We start from the raw sequence: 12,677 nt of genomic DNA, 5'->3' as shown, positions 1-12,677 counted from the left end.
GGGCCGGGGCGGGGCGGGGGGGCGGGGGGGGGGCCGGGCCGGGGGGGGCGGGGCCGGGGCGGGGGGCGGGGGGCGGGGCCGGGTCGAGGGCCGGGGCCGGGTCGAGGGGCGGGGGCGGGGCCGGGTCGAGGGGCGGGCGGGGTCGAAGGGCGGGGCCGGGCCGGGAGCGGCGGGGTCGAGGGCGGGGCCGGGCCATCGCTGCGTCTCCCGCGAGGTCACGTCGGCTGCGGGGCGGGCGCGCAGGCGCTCCGCGGCAGCGCCGCTTGGCGGAGGGCCGGGGCTCGCGCAGGCGCAGAGCGCGGGGCCGGGCGCACTATGGCGGGCCCGGGGTTGGTGGCTGGCGACGTGGTGGTGGACGCGCTGCCCTACTTCGACCAGGGCTACGAGGCGCCGGGTGTCCGCGAGGCGGTGAGTGCGGGCCGGGGCGGCGAGTGCGGGCCGGGGTGGCGGGCGGCGTTCCTGCCTGACGCCCCGTGTGCGCTAGGCCGCAGCGCTGGTGGAGGAGGAGACGCGGCGGTACCGGCCGACGAAGAACTACCTCAGCTACCTGCCGGCGCATGACTACAGCGCCTTCGAGGTGAGGCGGCCCTGCCGTTACCCCCCTCCCGCGCCGGCCGGCCCCTCGCCTCCCCGTCCCGGCCGGCGCCTCACCGCTGCCTTCCCCGCAGACCGAGATCATGCGGAACGAGTTCGAGCGCCTGGCGGCCCGGCAGCCCCTCGAGCTGCTCAGCATGAAGAGGTGAGCCGAGCCGAGCCGAGCCGAGGCGGCCCCAGCAGCCGCCCGGCCAGTCGCTGGCCGCGTCGCCCTCGGGGAGCGCCGGCGGCTGAGCGGTGCCCGCCGGGCCCGAGGCCGCCTGGGTCTTCTCCTGACGGGGGCGGGCGGCGTGTTCTAGGTACGAGCTGCCGGCCCCGTCCTCCGGCCAGAAGAACGATATCACGGCGTGGCAGGAGTGTGTGAACAACTCCATGGCGCAGCTGGAGCACCAGGCGGTCCGCATCGAGAACCTGGAGTTAATGTCGCAACATGGCTGTAACGCTTGGAAGGTGTACAACGAGTAAGGCCTTCATCTGCTTTGCTGAACCTAGTGGAAGTTCTGACTTCAATTTCTGTGTATTCCTCATGTTTTGCTGTGTAAGTCCAGTGGGGATCTTTAGAACATATCCTGGAATAACTGAGGCCCTTTGAGAGGGCTATTTGTGGTAGAAAAGGAGGCTGATAAGAAAGAGAAGGAGCCGTCTTTGTGGCCAAGAAAGAGCCTGTGTGTCAATACATCCTATTCTTGAATTTTATGAGTTATTGTTTGGTAGTAGTTGGCGTTAATGGGCTTTAATTGAGGATAACTAAAGGGACTAATGACAGCCCGCGAAATGGTCGTTCAATAGTGGAAATAAAGATGACTTACTACTGATCCTGCTCAGCCTGGAGCCATTATTAATAAAGCTGTTGCAAAAGCCAAAAAAAGTTGTGCACAGTGTGGCTGCAGGAAGCACCAGGGTTATTTCAGGCAGAGAATGTTAATGTCTGCTTTCGAGAAGGGTTAGCTTAGCCTTAGATAAAGGGGTAGACAAAAGGAATGCAAAACTTACCTTTGAGAGAAGGCAGAGGGTTGCTTAGCTTAGCAGAAGGGAGGCAGATAGAGGATCTATTAGCTCGTACATATGTCAGGAAGCGAAAAGAACTGTTTGTGCTCTGACAGTGTTATATGAGGGAAACAATAATAAAAATTGGTTACAGGTAACTTCAGAATTAGAAGATGAGTGATGAGATAGGGAGATATTACAATAGCATTCTAGTCAGAATAGCACAAGCATACAATAACAAGCTTGAAGATAAAACTTGATCAGCTAATGGATATGATTTTATGATACTGTCTAATGGCAAGGGCTGACCATAGTGACTATTGAAGGTTTATGTCTTAAAACTGCTTATGTTACAATTGGAGTGTTTTGGCGTTGTGTCATTCCCTTCAGGAGTGAAGAGCGCAGACTGCACTGAGAACAAGTTGTCTGGTGTTTGTGTTGAAGTTTGCTTGTTGCGTCCTTAACTTCGAAGAGTTAAATTGCAGGTTAAATGGGCCTGATCTAACAATTGTATGTTTTCCTAATGCTTTGCTTGCATTCTGCTATTAGACATCTGGTTCATATGATAGAACAAGCCCAGAAAGAGCTTCAGAAGTTGAGGTGAGTCATTCTTTTTCATATTTTCATACTGAAGTTGGAAGGAAAGTGATGGGTCCCCCCTCCCCCCCAAGCTATACAAAGGCTTGTATATATGCTGCTGCCATGGTCATAGGAAAAAAGACCCAGTAATAACAATAATTAAGAAATCTGACCCTGCCCTCCCCAAGCGGTTACATTCATAATGTCTATTCCACTCAAACTCTCTGTTTGTTTTGTTTGGTTTTATTTTGTTTTGTCTGAACCTCTGCTTTGAACGGAATGGACTGTGGTGGAATCCTCTCTGAAATGCAGTCATGTTTTCTTTTCACTGCTGATAGACTTTTATTTAGTGTGCAGTTGTCTCAGTGAAGACATGTTCTTTGATGTTAGGTTTGGCCTATCATTTTAAAGTGGATGCTTTAAGGAGTTCAGAGAGATGGATTACTCGGGGATGGAGGTTGTAGTATATTGAAATGATGCACCTTCATAATTCACTCTATTTAGACAGCATGCTATGGACTTGGCAAGTAAAGCTTTTCAGCTTTCAGATTTAGGTGAAGTACTGTCATTTTCAGCCTGAAGATGGGACTGTGTACTGGGACATGGGTAGAAGGCAAGTTGCATAGTGATTCATATCTTTTATCAGTACCTGCGTGTTTAGGTTAGCTGGGCAGAATCAGTGTGGGAAAGGGTAGAAGCAGAACTCAAGTTGGGAAGGCTAAAGGAACACCATGTTGTATGGCAAGGAGGCTAACAGAATATGAGGTAGCAGTGGGGACTAAACTACTTAGAGACTAAAGTATTTTAAGTATTCTGACTTCTCAGGTGCTTCACTGAATTACTGAATTTTGTGAATAATGAGCCATTCATCTTTGCTTTTCTGACTTTTTTTCAGAGAGAACAAAACATTTTCTCTGTTCTGCACTTGCCTAGGAGCAGTAGGCTTGAACATGTGAAGTTTTGCTTGTAGTAGAGTGGAAGTTTTTTTGTTGTTGTTTTGTGGTTTGTGGGTTTTTTTGTTCTTATTTCTCTCAGGGTTCTATGTGCAGCCTTGTATTGGGATATGTTCATATATATGTTGTAGTTACGGTCCTGGCTATACAAGTGTTTTCTGGTAGCACTTCTAGGGGTTAGGTGTATTTCGAAATTAGCAGCAGATAGTACAAATTTTAAAGAAAGGAGACAAAAAAAACCCCAACAACCATAGATCTTTTTCTCCCCAGGAAAAACATTCAAGATCTGAACTGGCAAAGAAAGAACATGCAGCTCACAGCTGGAGCTAAGCTACGAGAAATGGAATCTACGTGAGTAGAATTTTTCTGTTAAATCTTCCACAAGTATATCTTTTGCTTGAAATTCTTCCAAGAGCATCAGTGATCTTTTAGTACTATTGTAGGATGTTATTGCATGAATACTGTTGCTTTGCCCAAAGTGTTTTGAAGGATTTGTAATTCATGTCTACATAATAGTTACTGTGGTTGAGTGAATCAATGAGCAACAGATGTGAAAAGGAGGGCATATTAGCTGCTTGAATTTGCCTAAATTGTTTCTTAATCTCTTCTTTATCTAAGTATTGGAACTTAGTGGATTTGAGTCTAGTAAATTAAATTTTGTATGTTAAGGTTTAACAGGGATAAAAACTACTTTTTGTCACTTTGGTTGTTCAAATTATTATTGATATCAACAGGTTTATCACGTACTGAGAAATACAGTGCTTTATTCGGTGTCTTTGTGCTTTCTTTAGAGCAATAATTGTCAGATTTTAGAACAGAGGACTGTTAAATTTAACAGTTGAAGGCTTTTTTATTTCTTTTCCCTTCCAGGTGGGTCTCTCTCGTCAGTAAAAATTATGAGATTGAACGAACTATTGTGCAGCTAGAAAATGAAATTTCACAAATCAAACAGCAGCATGGGGAAGCAAACAAGGAGAATATCCAGCAAGACTTCCAGTGACTTAATCCGTACTGTCTTACTGCAACATATGTTAAAGAAAAAAAAAAAACAAAACAAAAAACTCTGGAGATGCTACGTGTTTGTAGACACCTCTCTTTGCAGTTGTGTAGGGTGATAAAAAGGTATTTTCATTGTTTCTTTTCCTTGTTTTAAATTTTAGGAAGAGGCAGGGTAGACTCAAAATGTCCTGTTCAAATGTACTATGGGCGCAGTTAAATGTACCGTGAATTGTTTCACTTTTTATATACCTAAAGCAGGAGCTCTTAAAAAAAACCCGTTTCATGTTTTTGCATTGCCCTCTGCTTTTAATAAACGTCTTGCTATCTGTGTGGCGTCTGATCCACGCTCCAGGAGCAGCCGGGTGCTGCCAGCGCGGCGCGTAACCGTGGGCTGGGTGTGGGAGGCCGGGAGGAGCCCGCTCCTCGGCCCCGCCGCGGGGCTGGGGCGCGACGCACCGAACGGCAAAGGCGATGCTCGCTCAGCGCGCGAGGCGTCCCCGCCGAACCGCGCGGGCCCCAGGGGCTTTCTTGGGGTTTTGCGCCCTGCGCTACGCGGCCGTGACGCGAATCGCCCGGCTGCCTCGGCGCGAGGGTCTGAGGGCCGCGCCACGCGCGGTGCGGCACCGCCCTGTCGCCGCGAGGGCCCGCGGCCTACCTGCGCTCCCGCTGCTCCCACCGCCGGCCCCGCGCAGCCACCGCCGGCCCCGCGCAGCCACCGCCGCCCGCGGCGCCTTCCCCTCCTTCCACGACGCTCTGCCGCGCGCCCCGCCCCTAGGGGCGCCGGCCCCCTCTGGCGATTGGTTGGGCTGCCGCCGCCCAATGGAGATTCACCCCGAGGTGCGGTGACAGGCCTGCGCCCCGCCCTGGCCGGCGGTACGTCACGACTCGTCGTTCCGGACGTCCCCTTAACGACGGAGCACGCGCCCCTGCGCACGGCCTCTCGGGCCCTATCAAGTGCGCCTGCGCGAGCCTGGGGCCCGCCTCCCTGCTGGGCGCGCGCACGGCGCGTGGTGACGCCGTGCGTGCGCGGAGCGGGGAGTTGGGTTCAAAGGAGGAAACATGGCGGAAAACAAAGGAGGCGGCGGCGGCGGGGAGGGGGCTGCCGAGGCTGGGCCAGGCGGCGGCGGCGGCCTGGAGCCCACGGCCGCCTCCCCCTCCGGCGCCGCGCCGCCCGCGCCCGCCGCCGCGCCGCCCGAGGAGCGGGAGAGCCCAGGCGCAGCGGTGGCGGAGCGCGGACTCGGGGAGGCCGAGGCCGAGGCGGCGGCGGGGCCCGGTGTCGTTCCAGGGCCGGGCCCCAGCCCGGTGCCCCCACTGACGCCGGCGGCGCCGGGGCCCTTCTCGCTGCTGGACACCTGCGCCGTTTGCGCGCAGAGCCTGCAGAGCCGGCGCGAGGCCGAGCCCAAGCTGCTGCCCTGCCTGCACTCCTTCTGCCGGCGCTGCCTGCCCGAGCCCGAGCGACAGCTCAGCGTGCCCGTGCCCGGCGGCGCCAACGGCGACATCCAGCAAGGTGAGCGGGGGGCGGCCGGGCTTCTCCCCGCTGGGCTTCTCCGCGTTGCTCGCTGGTTCGCGTTTCTGGCACCGAGCGAGCGTTCGGCTTGGGTTTCTCTGGGTTTGAACCCGTAGTTTTTCTCGGCCTCGTTTGATAGCTGCGCCCGGCGAGGTTGCGTACGTGACCGCCGGTGTTTCTGTTGCCCTAATCCTCCGGGGTCTGCCTTGCAGCGCCCGTCAGCAGCTTCGTGTTCTCAAGCGACGGCTGAAGCTTGGAAGTTCTTGGAATTCCAGTTGTGCGTTTTGTTTTGGCTTTCGGGGGTGCTACAGTAGAGGCGTGTCTGTGAGGAGGTGTTCAACTGTTCAGTTCTACAGCACTCGAAAAAAAATTTGTCTAAGTGAAATCTAATTTATTGTTGTTATAGTATTACATTGGAATGGAACGTGTAGTACACGTGCTTTCAGATATGTGTTTCCTGTGGTCCGAGTTAAAGCATTGCAGTTGGCTTGCTGTGCATGTGTACTCTACGCATACATAACTTATGTGCCATGGAACAAGTGTAGACTGCTCCTTCCAGGTGTTTTTATTGAAATCACAGGTTGAATTTTATTTTTTTATTTCATATGTTCAGGGATGGAATTGAAAAGCTTCTGGAGCTTTTAATGGAGTGACTCACATGCTGTGGTCTACAGACCAAACTAGGGCCCTGGTAAGTGGTTTTGCAGGTCTTAACTGGGCCCTATGGTCAAAGAGACCTTGTTTGGTGACATCTTTCTGGTTTTAGCAAGGACTCAAGCCTTTCCTGTGTTGCATACTGAAGGAGTTAACCTGGCTTGGTAGTGGTTCTTTCATCCAAACTGTTCAGAAGCGCTTCATCTAGGATATGGTCTTAGAAAGTCCACCAGTTTTAAAAAGATGATGCATTAAATATAGTTCATAAATGCAGTAACAAAAGCAGTCAATTCGTCTTGTGATTCTTTTTGTTAAATTCCAGATTCTACATTTTGCATTATATATGCTAGTGAAAGATACAGAACTTGGAAAGCTAGGGTTATTTTACTAGCAATTAGCGGGATTATCTGAATCCCGCTATGTCTGTTAGGATACAAGTGTGGGAACAACATGAAGCGTAGCTTCTAAAGCATATATAAATTGGAATATCACTTCTTGTTATACACATTTTAAGAATACTTGATTGTGTGCTTTGGTGAACTAAGAATCATCTTTGGATTGCTGCGTCAAAAACTTTTAGATGATGTGAGCAGATGTGCATGTAAGGTCCAGGAGAGTATACTGGTAAAGATGTGTATGATCCATCTGTAGAGGTACATAAGTCTGCATGAACAAATGTATTAGCCCAGCAGGTCAGTTAAGACCGAGGCATTGACCAACCAGAAGATGCAGTTTTGTGGACAGTGCTCTCTGCACATTGTAAATGGAATCAGTTGAATGGCACATGAAATGCTTACAAGTAAATCATGTATAAAATGGACATTCTCAACATACAGCGAAGTACCACATTGCTTAGCCATGCAGGTTCCTTCCATGTTGGCATGGGTTTTGATAGTCATGAAGTGTTACTTCCACTTCTGCTGCTTCTCTAGTCTCCTTAACTATGAGCAGGTGTTTTTTCATGAAGGAAGAATTCATGGGAAGTGGTACCCATAGCTATACCTGCAGACTCTCACTGCTGGATTATATGCTGTGCTATTTTATATGCATTTAAATTTGCCTTTTGCTATTTTTCAGTGTCTCTACACCTAGATAAGAGAATTACAAGTGCTATGGAAAAGAACTGGGTTTTTCTTCTGATATTTTCCTGGTTGCTTTCTTAATTAGTTTCAGATTTTGCTCTCTAAGGATTGTCAGTACTTAAAATAGTAAATACGTGTATTTATTGGGTAGTAACTGTGGAAGCTACTTACCAGGAGTTGAGTGCGAGGTCGGTACCTATAGAGTGGTTCTCTGAGTGACAGTATCCTTTCCTGATGAAAACATGCTGCTGCTCTCGGAGAGAAAACAGTGAGGATGCTTGAAGGCAGTAGTTCATGGTCTATATCAGCATCTCTTCTTCTACCCTGTTGCCACTCCCTTGAGAGACACTGCAAATAAAGACAGAAGAATGGTCTCTATTCCTGAAAGTTTGAGAAACACTGGCTAAAGTTTAAAACAATTACCTAAAGTTGTGGTTTGCTGCATTATAAAGAAGTTCATACCTATTGCACTGGTGAAAGAATTTTTTTTGCTGTTGTTTACACTTATGTTGGGAAAAAAATTAGACGTTTTTGGCTTTATGTATTTAAAATATGTATTTGTAATTTATTTAACATAAAAAGTAGCATCTTATATTCAGTTTAATGACTTAATAGGTCATTGGAATGTGCATTTTATTTGGTGGGTAGATGATTTCTTAATGCCTGGTGTTTCAGCTGTCCAGCTGGACTCTTCTTTTCAGATTAAATAGGTTACAAGAAAATGCCTTCTTTAATTTGTATCACAGTATTCTGAAAAATGTTTATTACTAAGTTAGGGATTTCAGACGGTTACAGATACTGCAAAACAACTTTTTATGCACCCACTGCTGCTTCTGCTCCTGGGAAGATAGGTTGTTTTGAGGTTTCACTGCCTCACCGAGATATTTACAATCTCTCTTAAGAAGATTATCTCAACAGTGAGAATGTGTGGCTCTCCCAGCTCCTTGTAAATGTCACAATCTTCGTTAGGCTGAAAAACTAAAAAAGAGCTGCAAGATGCTTTCAGAGAGCCTAAGGGATACATACATGATTGGTTAATGTGCATGTATGTGTAATTTGAGGAACAATACATTTACTACTGAGTTCTATAATATATAGTATCATAAATTATTTTGATACGATGAATTCAACTCCCATACTCAGTGTTTGTGTATTTAGAAACTATGTATTAATCACACATTAAATTATGCAGTCACTGTTTTTAATTTGCTTTGGACGGGGGACTTAAAAATGGTATGATGTCTATGAGAATGTGACATATCACTTAAACTGAGTTCGATAGTAGTTACTGTATTTTCAATCTAGAAAGCTGAAAATTCCTGCATCAGACAGATTGCTTAAGCTATGTAAATGCAGGCCATCTTAGTTTCAGCGAATGTCAGTACACAACACCTGAACCTCTTGATTCTTTAGCTTTCTTCTGTGTTGATGAGTGAGGGTCGTGAATATATGCTGGAGCCCAGCAAAGGCTGAGTCCTGAAAAATGTTCAGTTCATATTCTGGACTTACTGAAAATCTTAATCTGAAACTTAAATTTCAGTCTAAATTAATGGTGTATTTTAAAATAATGTTTTTGTCTGAGAACATTCTAGACGTGTTGTTTTTATAAGAATTGATATCTGTGACTGCTATAAATTGGTTTTCCTTGTTAAATATAACCTGTTGTCCGTTTAATGCATGACAGTTGTGATATAAGCAAGGATTGTTTGTCCAAAAAAAAAAAAAAAAGCTGAGTTAGGAGTGGGCCTTGAAAGCAGTTAATTTCTTTTTTAAATGTATTTATATTCTGATAGATTTCAGTCTGATTGTGTCACTCACTTGACCTGTGAGGGTTTATTTCAAGGTCTAATCACTGGAACTAGAACAGGGGTTTTGATGTATGGCTATGCAGAAATGTATTTGGACTCTTACATTTCTGAGAGAAGTAAATATTATGCACGTGGAGTAACTACTATTAGTTTTCTCAACCAATAAATGAAACCTGTCAGAGATTCATTCCTTAGAGGACTGCATACCTGCCAAGTTTGAGCTATTAGATTGCATGAGTGCTTGCAAATATTTCCTGAACTGTGAAGCTTTATCACCATTATAACAATGTAAACATCTGAAAGGATTTTGAATATTCTTATATTCACTTAGTACTTTTGTGTTGGGAATCAGCCTGACGCATTTCAACCCAAAACAAACGTGTGCTTAAAACCAGATGTCTAAAATAACGCTGTTCACTGAACAGTAATTAGGATTGTAGAAGTTTGATGACTTGATTGTCAGTGGATGATGTGGTAGAGTTTTAGGCTAGTGCTAACTGATGTCTCGTAAGTATCAACAGAAAATCTAAGCTATTTCTTAAAATGAATGTTCTTGAAGGAGCATGGCATTGCGTATTTTGGCAGGGACTTGCAGATATGTGTAGCTCGACCTCTTGCTCAGAGCAGGTCTGGTTAGAGGAGGTTCTTTAGGGCCTTGTCCAGTTGTGTGATGACTATCTACTGTGATGGCAACTTCACAACTTCTCTGAGCCTCTGCGGCAGCGTTTGGCCATCCTTGTTGTAAATAGGTGAAATATATATTGTGTTGAAGCAAGTTTCGCCTTCTTCCTGCTTGTATGTGTTAATAATTGTCCTTTTACTGTGCACCTCTGGGCAGAGCCTGGCTCTGCCCCCCTGCCCCCTCAGGTGGCTGCAGGCAGTGGTGAGGTCCCCCGGTGCTGGCTGAGCGGTCTGAGAGGTGCAGCCTCTCCTCACGCCTTGTGTGTTCCAGCCCTGATCATCTTGGTTGCCACCGCTGGGCTTGCCCCAGTTTGTCAGTACTGGGGAGTCCCGGCCTGGGGCCAGTATCCAGCTGTGGTCTCCCAGAGTGCGGAACAGGGGGAAGGATCGCTGCCCTGGACCTGCTGGCTGTACCTGCTAATGTAGCCCGGGATGCATTGGCTGTTTTTGCTGAAGGGCGTACTGTTGACTCCTGTTAAACTTCTTGTCCAGAAGGTACTTTAAACATTGTATTTTAGGGTATTAAAGGGAGGTCAAAGTCATTTTTATACTTGTGTTTTAGGGTTTTAGTACTCTTGAATGTCATGAAGCAACTAAAGAACTGATCAAGATTTTGTTGTATTACAGACCAGAGCTTATGTTAAAGGAGTTGGATCTTATGAAAATATGAATTTTAGTATGTAAATAGGGATTTTTAGGAATGCAAGTGTTTCGGTTCAATATTTGAATAAACTTTGAGAGATACTTTGAATTTATAATTTTGAACTACTGGAAGGACTCCCTACCTTAGCCCAGTGATGGAGGGCATCCAGTTGTGAACGGTGCTACTGAAGTACAAAGTGCTTTTTGTAGTGTCTTATCCCTTGATCACGTCTGTTGTGTGCATGCCATGCCCTCCTCCATTCAGATCGATCATCTCACCCTCACCAATACCCTTTATTTTGGTGCGAAAGGCTGTCTTGGAATTCGAACTTCACTGATTTTACTTTCCATTATTGCTTTTTGTTCTCTGTAAGGTTTAAGCAGTGTTTGGTTAGGCTGTGACGTGTTCATTTCAACAAGTGAATGTACGGATCCTTTAGTATGGAACTTCTAACTATTTTGCTTTAGCTAGTGTGGTGTTTGTAGCGAGTAGGTAGGTTTCCATGGCCAGTTGTAACAGTGTTCCCCTTCCTTCCTCCTCACTTCCCCTTTCTTTAACCTCAGGGCTATGGTGCTGGAGGCTCCCAGCCAGCTTTTCTCTAGCATTTGTAAACAAAAACTAGAAAACCAGATCGAGGGGATGGTAGTATGTGCATTTGGCTAAGAAACAGGTTAATCCTTACTGGCTCAGGAAGCCTTGCTCTTCTACAGATGATCTCTGAAACATCTGGTAAAATTCCAGAGGAAGATTTCTAGAAGTGTGGGTAGGGAGCAAAGAATAAGATTCAGAAAATTCCAGGTTTTTCTTCTTGTGCAAAAGTAGTAGGTATGAGTTGAACACATACTGTCTTACTGGGCAGAATGTGTCTTGCCTAGCAAAGATGTACTGGGGGCAGATCAGTTGATTTCAAGTTATGTTAAAAGTGCCAAGAGTCTGAATTCCTTAATATCAAGCTGGAGTGGTATAGTAGCCGAAGACTTGACATAAGCTTTCTCTGGAGACGATTTCTCTGGTTTGATCCTACATGACTGGAAGTATAGAGAATCAAGCCTTTCCCCCTCTCTGTAGCTCTCAAGCATTTTTAAAATTTGGAAGAGTATTTTAGTGTTGTCAGGATTAAGATGTCAGACTGGAGAAATGAATTCTAAGCAGGTTTTGAATAAATTTCTTGTTGAAACTAGTTCAAGATGAAGGCTTTCATAGTTATATTAACCTGCTGAAAAAATTGCCTGTTTTGATATGCATGCAAATAGCCATCAGAGAAATGTTGTTACCCTTGGGAAATTTTAAACGTAAATGTATGAGAGATATTCTCATAGTTCAGAGTTACAATTAAGAAAAACACTTCTGTTGCAGCTCTAGGTGTTAGTTGGGAATGGTAGATTAAAAACGTCTTCTATTTGAAGTCTTTGAAATCTTCCATTGTCATTTGCTGCTGGATTATGTTGCAGATTTTTTAGCAGTCTTTCTGTTCTTCTGAAAACAAAATTACTTTTTCTCCTCAATTTACTTCAGTTTTGTGCTTTCTGACATCCTTTGATGTCTGTGGTCTAGTTTAGTGTGCCTTATCTAAATCATAAGCAGTTAAAAGGATTACATAGATACTACTCTCATTAGTGTTCTTAATAAAGTCTTTGACTGACAAATAAGAATGTCTAATGTGCAAGGTAAGGAAGATGTGACTTCTAGCAGTTGTATAACTAACAGTTCAACACATGTTGCCTAGTAAAATCTGTGCTGCTTGCCTCTCTTTGCTCTGACAAAACTCTTCACCTGAGGTATTCTGTGTTCTGCTTCGTGATAAGGAGTGTAGGTGGTAACCTCGGCAGAAGTTGCCAAGAGAGCTGGAGCCGTACCAAAATGTTCTTGTGGTACGACTTTTCCTTGGTTTCGCAGTTGTGATCCACAGCCTACTTTGCAGAGATCTGGGCTCCCGTGCAGAGCAGGGGCAGCTCTTCCCAGGGCAGTGACCATTCTCGGGATGTGGCTGGTGTTCTTGTTTCCATCCGCTGCGGGCTCTGCCTCGAGTCCCGCCGGCATGCTGGGGAGAGCTGGGGTGCGGAGCGGCTCAGGCAGCTCCCCAGGGCTGATTCCTGCTGTAGTTCCTACAGGTCCATCCCTGACTATGTTCTTGCAGGGATGCGCTTCTGTCAGTTCCCCTTTGTGGTTTTCTTCAGCTCGGAGAAGTGT

At 46.5% G+C, this 12,677-nt stretch overlaps 2 protein-coding genes across 9 annotated transcripts in view; both read left to right on the top strand.

Annotated features, from left to right (window-relative positions):
* Positions 1-176: 176 nt before the first annotated feature.
* BCAS2 (BCAS2 pre-mRNA processing factor) lies at positions 177-4,440 on the top strand. Of its 2 annotated transcripts, XM_075174330.1 has the most exons (7): positions 177-408; positions 485-577; positions 669-739; positions 894-1,055; positions 2,131-2,181; positions 3,384-3,464; positions 3,984-4,440. In XM_075174330.1, the coding sequence occupies exons 1-7, from the start codon at positions 316-318 to the stop codon at positions 4,111-4,113; spliced, it is 681 nt and encodes a 226-aa protein (XP_075030431.1). In that variant the 5' UTR covers positions 177-315; the 3' UTR covers positions 4,114-4,440. The 2 variants fall into 2 exon arrangements, with proteins under 2 accessions (XP_075030431.1, XP_075030432.1); XM_075174331.1 differs by lacking the exon at positions 2,131-2,181 and having other exon boundaries at positions 211-408.
* A 656-nt stretch (positions 4,441-5,096) lies between these two features.
* Positions 5,097-12,677, top strand: part of TRIM33 (tripartite motif containing 33) — a 39,849-nt gene continuing 32,268 nt past the window's right edge. For 2 of the 7 annotated variants that reach the window (XM_075174324.1, XM_075174322.1), the window contains exon 1: positions 5,099-5,619. In XM_075174324.1, the coding sequence (XP_075030425.1) occupies positions 5,172-5,619 (448 nt within the window). In that variant the 5' untranslated portion in view covers positions 5,099-5,171. Of the gene's footprint in view, positions 5,620-12,677 lie in introns of all 7 variants that reach the window. The other 5 variants (XM_075174327.1, XM_075174325.1, XM_075174323.1 and 2 more) reach the window with 5 other exon arrangements.

Source organism: Calonectris borealis, chromosome 26, assembly GCF_964195595.1.
Source record: "Calonectris borealis chromosome 26, bCalBor7.hap1.2, whole genome shotgun sequence".
NCBI classification, from domain to species: domain Eukaryota; kingdom Metazoa; phylum Chordata; class Aves; order Procellariiformes; family Procellariidae; genus Calonectris; species Calonectris borealis.
Note: the sequence above shows the minus strand (reverse complement) of the source record. Positions and strands in the feature narration are given on the sequence as shown.